The following is a 12,043-nucleotide window of genomic DNA, read 5'->3' as shown; positions in this document are numbered from 1 at the left end:
AAACAATGTGAACAGTCAGGATGAACCGATCCTAAATGTGCACGAAACCGAGGTTCCCATTTGGCGTAGTCACTGAATTTCATCAATCTTGGACATTTAGAATGTGAACCAATCTCGGTATCAAGTTGCAACATCTGTTGCATCAACATATTTTGAGACGCAAATGCATACATACCAGCCATCTTTGAAAATAAACAAGTAATAAAATATCTTAACGAATCAGTGAACAGTAGTAGCGAATGGTGAACAGTTGTAACAAACGGTGATTAGTTGTAACGAACTGTGAACAGTTGTAACGAATTGAGACTTAACGAATCAAGTCTTAACGAATGAGGAAAATTGGTTAACGAATCAAGAGTCAACTAAGCGAGTCAACCTTAACGAATCACAACTAAGTTTAACGAATCACCCAAATGGCGAAACAGATAATGAATGTGATAAAGGCTTAACGAATCACAAGTCAACTTAACGAATTGACTAAACGAATTGACCAAGTCAACTTAACGAATTGATCAAGCGAATTGACCAAGTCAACTTAACGAATTGATCAAGCGAATTGACCAAGTCAACTTAACGAATTGATCACACGAATTGACCAAGTCAACTTAACGAATTACTAAGGAATGCTTAGCGAATTAAAATAACGAATCAGCTACAGTTGATAACGAATCAACACTATAGCGAATTATAATATAACGAATCAGGTTGTTAGAACCGTTTGTAACAAACTTGATTCCTTTTTGCCACGTGGCAAAAAGTTGTTAAAGCACAAATTCCAAGACTAACACGTGTCAAACGAATCAGTTATCTAGTTAACGAATTAGATAACACGAATTAATTAACTCACACGAATCAGCTAGCGAACTGATTAGCGAATGGCACGAGTTGATAGCGAATCAAGTTAAAGACTTAGCGAATCGCTTGAAACTTTATAGCGAATTGCCATCATCTTCAAATCTTCAAATATTCAAGAACAAATTCCAGAAATATGAAGTTCAAACCCAGAAATACATCAATTCCAGATCTGTATTACACACTCAATTGTCAACCAAAACTAACAAATAATATACCAAAATGCTCGTAATCGCAAAACGAATTCAATCCAGCACAACTCGTAACCAATTAACACCATACACGAATCAATTTTAACCAAAACCACTCCCCTGTTCACGGACTCAAACCGAAAACCCAATACACATCATAAATCCAATTCACAATTCAATTCCACACAATTAAACCTCAATTATACCTTAACTAAACCAGTTTCACTCTAATCCATCCATAATCAATCCAAAACAACCCAAATTGATTCAAACTCAAACTAAACAGAAAATAAATCAAAAATTATAATAATAACAATCAAAACCAAGTGAATTGAGCCCCGAAAGCTCTGATACCACTTGTTTGCTCCCCTGACTTACACTCGTTCTAATCAATAACTTAGATCTGATTCAGATCTATATGTTGATATTGATTATACGGATCTAACTATTTTATACCTCAGTTTGATTGTTATGTAATATATATATTATCAATATAAGATTAATGTGAAGCTTGAGAGAGAGAGAATACTTTAAATATTTCTGAATAATGTTAATTCTCTCAAAACTTCAACTGTTTACAAGTGAACAGTGGTTCACTATTTATAGAAGACGATCTGGTTCGCTAACATCACCTAGCGAACCAGCTTCCCCTTCGTTAACTTAAATTAACTTAACGAACCACCCCCTGATTCGTTAACATCCCCTAACGAATCAGGAGGGAATACATTATAAAGTCCTAGTTCGCTAACATTCCTAGCGAACTAGACCTAACCTTAACGAACTAGTCTTGGTTCGCTAACATTCCTAGCGAACTAGACATGACATAACGAATTACATAAACAAACATTAAATATTACATTAAAATAATCAAATAAACATTTAACGATAATTACAAAGACTCGAGACGCAAAACCGTGCACTAACAAGTTGTATCCACCATTCTGTCTAGATACCATAGCCCTATTCTCACTACCTTCCCCATTCTGTTGTGCAGCCCTGTTCTGACTTCGTTCGACTCTCTCATTTGTACATTCCTTAGCAAAGTGACCATTTTGTTGACAGTTGTAACACCGAACCTTTGATTTATCAAACCCTGGTCTTTCTCCAACGAACTTTCTACCCGTTTTCTTCATGAATCTCTTGACCCTTCTTACTATCATAGCCATCTGCCACTGCAGGTCCATCTCTTCCAAATCATCGGCATCGATCTGATCATAGTCTTCATCCAAAGTTGCAGGGTCGACTATTTTACCTTTGATGTAGTTCTCATAAGATGAAATGAAGGATGCATAGAGAGCAAACTGTTGTTCAGCTGATTTAACACTCATGGGCATCTGTGAGTAGTTGTAGCTTGGAGCTTTTGACGAGAAATTTCCAGTTGTGGCTTGAGGTTTTGAAGGATTACTACCTCCAGCTACGAAACATACGTCGCCATCCATGTTGAGAATCACATGACCATCACGAGTTGAGTTTGATTTTGATTCGCCCTTTGAGTAGTAGGCAGAGGATTCTGATTTTGAACTTGAGCTTGGAGTGACTTTCGCACCATACATTCCCGGATCCTGAACCTGATCAGTTGGTGTCTCCTTCCGAACCATGTTAAGTTCAAAATTTCGTAACTTATTGACCGCTGTTTCCAAATCAATCTTGGCAAAGTCTTTATCCTCTCTCATCAGAACCGTGTACATTTCCCATTTTGGTGGAAGATCATCAAGAAGTTTCTCTACTATCTCTTCTTCCTTGTATTCAATTGAGTAATTACTAAGTTCGGTCATCAAGTGATAATATCTTGTGATGATATCGTCAAGTGATCATTTTTCAAATACTTGAATACAGAGAATTGGGTTTTGAGCAGCTTTGTCTTGGAAGCACGTATCCCCACATTATCTTCATATCTATTTTCTAGTGCTTCCCAAAGCTCTCTAGCAGTTTTGTACTTCTTGAAGGTATGAAGAATCTCTTGTGTAAGAGCCATTGTTATTGCTGCATGAGCTTTACTCTCTGCCTCATACATTTTCTTTTCCTCCTCTTCCATCTTATTGTACTTCTTAATTTGTTCACGACCTTCAAACAAGGATGTTGGTGGAATGTATCCGCCTTGAATGCAAACCCACATCTTAGCATCTTGATACTTCACATACTGTTTAAACCGATCTTTCCATGCAACGAAATCGGTACCCTTAAGCATTTTTGGAGCTTTGGTTACTGAACAGGCTTCAACCTCCATTTTTACCAGTTCTGTAATGTTTATTGAAGTCATAGTTGAAAGAAATACGACTCGAAATACAAAGAAAGTATTTTTTTTATTTTGAACAGTGATCAGATGGCGAAGTTGTGCTTAACTTCGCTTGAGCTTAACTTCGCTTGTGCTTGCTTAACTTCGCTGCTTCCTAACTTCGCTTATACTCAACTTCGCTTGACCTTAACTTCGCTTGCACTTATAAGTTCGCTTAAACCCTACGTAAGACGACGGCAACTTCGCCTGATGAACACAAGTTTTTGCAGGTTTTAATTGGACGTATTGCGAGGTATGCGAAGGTGTATTGGGTTATATTTGATGGTGGGAGATGGGCAAGACACAAAAACTAGGTATTTCAACGTAAACTCATTCCGCAAAAAGTCGAGCGGAACGATCTTTACACTCGTGTGATAATCCGAACCACACAATCACGAGCAAATGCTCTGATACCAATTGTAGGTTCCCAGCCGGATCTACACAAAAGTATCTCGTAACACGAGGGTGCGGAATCCCCACGTAATACGATACGAGCGTAAGATATATACTACGTTGAACCGATAAACAAACACACGTCACAATACTAATAAACACCTTTGTATTGCAACACTTCAACACGTGATATCAATAATCACAAATACACGTTCAGAAAAACTTGTTAAACCAGAGCCGAAGTTGAGGTTTATATAACATCGACAACTTCGCCTAACATACTAGGCGAAGTTGTCATAACTTCGCTTATCTCCAAGTTCGCCTACATCCCAGGCGAACTTGTGTAAAACTAATATTCAAAACCAAAACAAACATTCTAACACGATTACAGACATACAAAACACGAGATACTGAACTACTGACATTATGCACCAACACTCTTTATAATAATAATAATAATAATAATAATAATAATAATAAACAAACTATATATTTTAATTAACCAAACTATTTAATCTGGTGAATCATTTTATTTGTTTTAATTCTATATATTTTTTAGAAAAAAAGATTAACATAACTTATTTAAAAAAAACATAAAAGTGGAGAACCAAAAAAACAAACAAAAAAACATGAAAAAACAAAAGATAAAAAAGAACGCCTATTAATAAAGTGAAGAAGATGGTAGTGACATTCTATTTGCTTAGAAATAGGAGCGATGACAACGGAATAATTCAAGTTTCATACTTGATGTAAAACAAACTCGCTTACCTTTAAAAGTTTAGAATGACTAAATCACACACTTTCTAAAATACATTTAAATCTACACACATGCAAACTATAAGACTATAACACTCAGGGAAACGCCTTTAAGTAGAGGTGCACAAATCGGTTTTTTTAAAAAAACCGGTTCGGTTATTAACCGGACCGGTTTTTTTTGGACCGGAAAAAAACCGAACCGGTTAATAACCGGACCGGTTAATAACCGGTTTTTTCATCTCAAAACCCTAACCGGTCTAACCGGTTAGGACCGGTTTAGAAACCGGTTAGAACCGGTTAATAAACCGGTTTTTTTATTAACCGGTTTTTTAAAAACCGGTTTTTTTTTTTTTTTTTTTTTTTAATAACCATAAAAAACGGTCAAAAAACCAAAAATACGGCTATATGCCCGTTATACAACGGTCAAAACCGGTTTAACCGGTTAACCGGTTATAAAAAAACCGGTTAACCGGTTATAAAAAAACCGGTTTATAAAAAAACCGGTTAACCGGTTTTTTTATAACCGGTTATTAAAAAAAACCGGTTTTTTTTATAACCGGTTTCAAAACCGGTTTTGGCTCTAAAACTTAAAACCGATATACAAACCGGCGGTTTGTAAACCGGTCAAAACGGTTTTTAAAAAACCGGTTTTTTTAAAAACCGGTTTCTGGTTTAAACCGCCAAACCGGTTCGGGAACCGGTTTTTTTGTGCACCTCTACCTTTAAGGCTTTAATAGATTTTATATACATTTTTTAGAAATTTGATATATGTAACTTTTATAAACTCAAAAATATTCCTATCACAAATTATTGCATATGATTTGATCATTTTATCATAAAGCAAATTTGCTAAATGGGGAGAAACCCCAATAATTAAGTAGTTCAAATCATTTTATCGATATGGCATGTTCTCACAAGTCAGAACAGGTCGGTTAATTCCTTCCCTTAGAGACCAGGGAGATACCGCGTACTTGTTGAAGAATGAACCGGCTACTAATAGGCAGTGCCTTGGTTAAGGAAACCCACCACCGGCCAGGTTCATAGATTACTATATTATGTAAGACAAAGAAAATGTTAAAACAAATGTTTTTGTTGCTAAGATTCAAATATAAAGGCAACGTCTTTATGGGTGACGAGTAGAAGCAAAACGACGAGCATGGATAGTGAGAATTGACGCAATTTTAATTCTGTGTATAATCTTGTATTTCTTTGTTTTTTATTTCGTTGTGTTGTTTCTTTGTTGTTCCTGGCTTCTAGCTTCTTGCTTGGAATGTTCCGTTCTTGTTTTTAGATTTTGACATTTCATGAAAAAGGATAACCATGCATTCACTATTTTGTAGTTGAACAATTATACTGTTATTAGGTATCATCTAATATCATTCATGTTTTATACTAACAAAACATTTTATAAGTATCGTCATTTCTGGTCACATACGCAAACACGTGTCACACATTTTAAAACTATTCATAAATGTTGAAGAGATTCATTATGAGTGGTAAATAAAACAAAGAAAATTTGAGCAAAATCTGTCATTCTTGGCCAGAAGAGTATGTTCAAAACAAGTAGCAATAATGATTTAATAACAAGTAGTCATAAGAAATATCAAATAAAAACAGTTTTTATCAAAATAACTGACAGAAGTATCTATAACATTAAGAAACACATTAAAATCAGGTATCATTTTCATTTCTTGATTTTCTTCAAGAAATCCAAGAAAGTCTTGCCACCCATAAACGGCTGTAAAACTTCTGGTATCGCAACACCTTTTTCAGTTTGATAGTTTTCAAGAATGCAACAAAGAGTCCTCTCGGTTGCTGTGAGAGTAGAGTTCAACAGATGGCAGTATTGCTTGACCGAATCATTGCCCTGCACAACAAAAAAGAAAATAAATAATAGTAGTAAAAATGTATCAGGTATGTATAAAATTTAAAGATAATAATGAAAGAAAACAAACCTTCTTTTGTCCATATCGGATTTCCAACTTCCTTGACTGATAATCAGTACAATTCGAACACGAAACAAGTTCTCTGTAAGTTTTGGATGCAGGAAACCATGCTTCCAAATCATACTTCTTCGCTGCAGCATCGTTTAAAGCACCCGACACTATAGACACTACTTGATAGGGCAATTTCAACTGTCACATATAAAATTTATCAAAGTTAAAACCAAACTACAAAAAGCAGAGACTATTTATTATATACTTAAAAGACACATACCATCTGATAAAACTCCTCGGAATTTTTAATCATCTCCTCATGCATTTCCCAAGAATCATTACCAGTTGGTTTGGTTAAGCAAAACTGTTCAACCTTTTCAAATTGATGAACACGGAAAATTCCAAGAGTGTCTCTACCGTGCGAACCAGCCTCCTTACGAAAGCAAGACGAGTATCCAGCATATCTGATAAATCTCCCAACATTACACAACCAAAAAGAGAATATATGTATGTATATATGCGTGTGTGCAAAAAACAATTAGACCTTAAAGGTAGTTCATTTGGATGAATCCAGTCATCAATATGATAAGCACAAAGTGGTTGTTCAGCAGTTGCAATCAGATACTTGTCATCTCCCTCACCTGTTACCTTTAAAATAAAAATAATAATAAAATAAAAATAAATCACTTTAAATTAAGTCTGTTACAAATTGTATCAAGAACAGTTTCATGTCTGCGAGTTTCATCTTGACTTATATAAATTATACTATTGTAACAAGGTTGTATAAGTGTAACTGCGAGTTTCGTCTTGATTTGTATAAATTATACTATTGTAACAAACTTGTATAAGTGTATGACTATAATATTTTTTAAAAAGTTACCTTGTAAAGTTCTTCATCAAATTGGGCTAATTGAGCACACTTTCCCATAATATCTTTCCTCATAAAGAACGGTGTCTGCAGTGCCGTGTATTTCCTTTTTTCCAAAAAATCAAGACCGAAATTTATAAGAGCTTGGTTTAAACGTACGCCGTCTCCTTTTAAATAATATCCTCTGCCACCAGCAACATTAGCACCTGAATTTCAAATATTGAGATGATCAACTGCATAACTTTTTTACAAGTTGGAGGAATATAGCCAACCCAATGAAGAAATACTAGAAAGTTCATAAATTTGCAGAATAAGAAAATTAGCATCTATGTCATATAAGGTAAGAGTTGCAACTTTGACCCATGTGGGTAAAACTTTATAACTAACTGGTCAAAGTCAAATATACCATAAGTGCATTTAAAAACACTTGCAACTTCTTGTACCTCATAATTCAAAATGACTGGTTTAGGTCTTGGTTCTTAATATAAAAGGTTTATAATCATATCCAATAAATGAATTATTTAAAAAATTTCAGCAAAAATGAAAATAATTGTGGACGAGTCAAGCCTAAACCTAAACCTTTTTTACCTTAATTAAAAAAAAAATCTTCATTAGAACCAAAACCTAATTGACCCGTAACTCAACAACTGACCAGCCCGTTTTGGCCACCTCTACTATGAACGGATAAGCATAGGCCTGCAAACAAACTGAACAAACAAGCACAGAGCATGTTTATGTTCGTCCATTTAACTTTACCAAAACACGAACACTAACACTTAATCGAACTAACTTTTTGCGCATGTTTGCTCATTAAGAAAATGAACATGTTCTTGTTCGTTCATGTTCGATTGTTAAAATTCTAAGCAACCGGTTCACCAAAAACATAATTGAACAAGCCAACAAACATAAACATACATAAATTAACACAAACGTACAAGTCTAATACATTAAAAAATCTAACATAAATAACAATAATCCCACGTATATACACACACATTTATAAATATGACATTTTCTATTGATATCTAAGAAACATAAATAAACGAGCACATATGAACGAACATTCACAAACGTAAATAAACGAACGCATATGAACGAACATCCACGAACGTAAACAAACGAACACATATAAACGAACGTTCACAAACGTAAACAAACGAACGAAACATTTCATGTAGTTCATTTAAATAAAAGGACAATAGCTTTTGTGCATGTAAACGAACTTCCAACCAAATAGTACACTGAACATTCGGTTTGTTTACAAGCCAAGCCTGACTAAACATATGCCATAAATAGTCGAATCATTGTAATACCTTTCTTCAAATCCGCAATTCCAAGAAGTTCAACAAGCTCAACATGATTTTTTAGTTTCGGTTCCTCTCTTCTCTCTCCCCAAGTCCGAACAACAGCATTGTTCGCCTATACTACACAAGGGTAATATTGTAATACAACCACCACGTACAAAATGCATAAAAGATAAAAAAATAACTATTACGAGCATAACATGTATCAAACTAAACTATTAAAAAAATAAATGTTAACCTCGTCATTGCTGACGGGAACTGAATCATGAACAAGATTCCCAACTGTCGCCAATTTAGACTCTAATGCATCCTTGGCCTCTTGAACCTCTTCTTGTTTCCTTGCGCTTGAGACCCTGTTTTCCTCTGTGCTTTGAATTAGGGAGCTTGCATCTTCTCCAGACTTCAAACAATAAATTTAACAACTTAGTTTTTGTTTTTGGAATCAAAACATTATATTAATTAAGATCACAAAGACAATCATTCTGTTTTAACACATGAAAAGACGAAAAGGACTTACAATCCTAAGAGTAGCGACTTCTCTGTTAATCCTGTTAAAGTCTTTTTTCAACTGATCGAGTTCAAATTTACCTGTATAATAACAAAACAAGCAAATCATAATCATGTATAACCGAAACAGCTATTAAGGGGGTGTTTGGGATTCCTTATTTCATCAACTTATAACTTATAAACTTTTTGAAAAGTTAATAAGGTGTATAAGGTGTTTGGCAAACCATAAGGCCTTATGGATTTTAACTTATGGAGAAGGCAAAATAAAAGAGTTTTGAAAAGTTAAGAATCTCTAACTTATTAACTTAATGGGTTTGATTTACCTATTACACCCCTATAACCCTCAAAGCCCATTACACTCCTTTTAAAAAAGAGTGTCCATTTTAGTTTCCTCCAACACATAAGCTAATCCAAACATTTATTTACAAACTTCTTTTAAAAAATTCATAAGTTTATAAGTCCTTTAACAAAAAGTCCTTTTGCACTTAAATAAGCAATCCCAAACACACCCTAACAAAAGTAAAATAAAAAAAGAAAAACGCACGTTGTCGCCACTCTTTGTCAAGGTGAATAATTTCATCGACAACTTCTACACTTGCACCGCGACGACGTTGAGACTCACGAATAATTTCAGGGTTTGCGCCCTTCTCTTCCCTAAATAAAGTAAGGTCCAACATGCTTTCTGAGAACAAAAAATAAAAATATTTTTTAAGGAGTTAGTAACATAACATAATTGGTTATTATTATTATCATTAAATCAACAGCAATGTGTATGATTACAAAATAATATCAACAATTTTAACTTGAAGTCGACAATTAGTATGTTAGGTCAAACAAACTATTTGAAATCCGTGGAATGAAAACAATAAGCAAACAAACCCTAAATACGAATAAAAGAGCAGCAATTGATTGTAGTAGTATGTGAACTTACAATCGAGAAGGAACTTACAGAAAACCGGTGGAGACAGGAACGGCTTTCGGGGCGACGGCGGCGACGAAAGAGAATCCACGCAAGGGTTTTAATTTTATAGGAGATGGATAGAAATGGTTCTCAGGGGGTTTTGGAAACAAACACTCTGGAAGTTAGTGTCTGCCTGGTTAAGACAACATTAGGGGTATAAGCGGACTGAACCGAGCCGGACGAGACCTTTTCCGTGTTTGTCTGTTAAGTTTTTTTCGGATAAACGAACGATTCATGAACACCCTAACGAACTAAAATTTGTGTCGTATTTGTTCATTAAGGAATTGAGTTTGTTTGTGTTCGTTTTCGTTAGTATTGTAAACGGACACTAATGGACAACTGAACACTAATGAACAAACAAACACCAATGGACACTAATGAACGTCAATTGAAACAAAAACATAAACATATCAAAATATTTAACAAAAACACTAATGAACATTGCACCGCGTGATATCCAAAAATACTTAACACATAACATAGTAACTAAACACATAATCATATCAAAATAATGTTTTATTGTTAAAAATCTACAAACTTCTAGTGTTTCACGAGAAACAAGCTTCAAATTCTTCATTTTTCAAGGAATTTTAACGTACACAACATTATTAAACGGACGTTACCGAACGTTCACGAACACTATTGAACGTACAAGGCATTTGTTCGTGGTCGTCCACTAAGCTTATTGAACAAAAAATTTTCTCCGTGTCCGTTTCGTTTATTAAACGGACAGACATAAACAAACTTCCCACCTGACATCCGGTTCGCTTACAGTCTTAGACAACATAGTCTGTTTAGAGAGGGGCAACGCGACTCTTCGAATTTGCGGAATGCGATGACTTAACACACAAGAAAATCACCATTCAAAAAATCAAGTGTGTTTATGAGTTATGAGAGTAAGTCGTCATATAACCCATAAAAGTCAGGTTAAAAAAACGTTTATGAGCAATATGACCGTCACACGTAGAAAAAAAAAAGACTTAAGGATCAATTTGAGGATGGGACGTCAGCTTTCTTTTATTGTCAGCTTTCTTTTAATGTTTCTTTTATATTTTATATAGAGTATAGATAAATGTTAAGGTCACAACGTATTTTTAAATTTTTATAACAAAAAATCATCAAGTCTATTAATTAAAGTTTATAAGTCTTTTTGTTCTGGTGGATGATTATACCATGAACATAGTTTTTATTTGACCAAAACAGGAATAAGGAGAGAATGTATGAAAGTTAAGCTTATAAAAAATGATGATAAACATCCCGAAACAATGTTCTAAATCACAAGTCAAAACCAATGTGGACTGACTTAACTATGGAAACTTTGACGGCATATGTGAAATTAGTAAACTATTCATATCGTTTATATAGTTATCATATGATACAATGATAATGCTTTTTTATATGTTACAAAATTATTTATATAAATTGTCATACGATTGTGTTTGTATTAATCATTAAAAAATTGTACCTCTTAAGGCCATTAATTGAGACGCGTGTAGAGAATCATCAATTTTGATTGTTTAGAGATACACGGGAGTAGTTACAAGAATTACGAACATAGTGATATTCTTTACTTTCTCACGATTAATAATTTGTTAATAGATTATATTTGATATCCACTAATAATTTGTGCAAAGCACTTTGATTAGACATGACAATTTATGATACAACCCTTTAACATGGTATCACTTGGTATCTTAAGGAGTTAAACATGATAGTGTTTAGGATAAATGAGCCGGATATAAACCATAAACCACCTATCTAAAATTTGTACATCACAATAAGACACGAGCGATGCTGATTGGATTACCTTCGATGGCGGTTGCTAATAATACGGTGGAGGTGTTTTTCTTTCAAGCAAATACTTAAATATCTATTATCAAATAGTTTTTAAGTATTAGCTAAAGCAACAATAAAGTCGCCAACGATCTCTATCCATCTTAAAAAATGGAACCAATATATGCTTGTAAATGTTAAAAATAAAACTATATTATTTTAAACC

At 34.2% G+C, this 12,043-nt stretch overlaps 1 protein-coding gene across 1 annotated transcript; it reads right to left on the bottom strand.

The window, feature by feature from the left end:
• Positions 1-6,033: 6,033 nt before the first annotated feature.
• On the bottom strand, positions 6,034-10,060 carry LOC143568956 (serine--tRNA ligase-like). The gene is made up of 10 exons (XM_077054978.1): positions 10,033-10,060; positions 9,628-9,765; positions 9,094-9,164; positions 8,815-8,976; positions 8,586-8,691; positions 7,285-7,478; positions 6,949-7,052; positions 6,685-6,868; positions 6,423-6,602; positions 6,034-6,334 (listed from the first exon to the last, which is right to left on the bottom strand). Exons 2-10 carry the CDS (start codon positions 9,758-9,760, stop codon positions 6,152-6,154), a joined length of 1,317 nt encoding a protein of 438 aa, XP_076911093.1. The 5' UTR covers positions 9,761-9,765; positions 10,033-10,060; the 3' UTR covers positions 6,034-6,151.
• Positions 10,061-12,043: the final 1,983 nt, after the last annotated feature.

Source organism: Bidens hawaiensis, unplaced genomic scaffold (assembly GCF_021521415.1).
Source record: "Bidens hawaiensis isolate Kalapana, Puna unplaced genomic scaffold, B.hawaiensis_p1.1 tig00024256_1, whole genome shotgun sequence".
Classification (NCBI taxonomy): domain Eukaryota; kingdom Viridiplantae; phylum Streptophyta; class Magnoliopsida; order Asterales; family Asteraceae; genus Bidens; species Bidens hawaiensis.
Note: the sequence above shows the minus strand (reverse complement) of the source record. Positions and strands in the feature narration are given on the sequence as shown.

Excerpts from the sequence above, each read along its gene's own strand:
- LOC143568956 (XM_077054978.1), bottom strand. The coding sequence starts at position 9,760 with ATGTTGGACCTTACTTTATTTAGGGAAGAGAAGGGCGCAAACCCTGAA. Across the intron at positions 7,053-7,284 it reads TTGATGAAGAACTTTACAAG|GTAACAGGTGAGGGAGATGA; the intron begins GTAACTTTTTAA and ends TTTATTTTAAAG. Across the intron at positions 6,335-6,422 it reads TCCGATATGGACAAAAGAAG|GGCAATGATTCGGTCAAGCA; the intron begins GTTTGTTTTCTT and ends TTTGTTGTGCAG.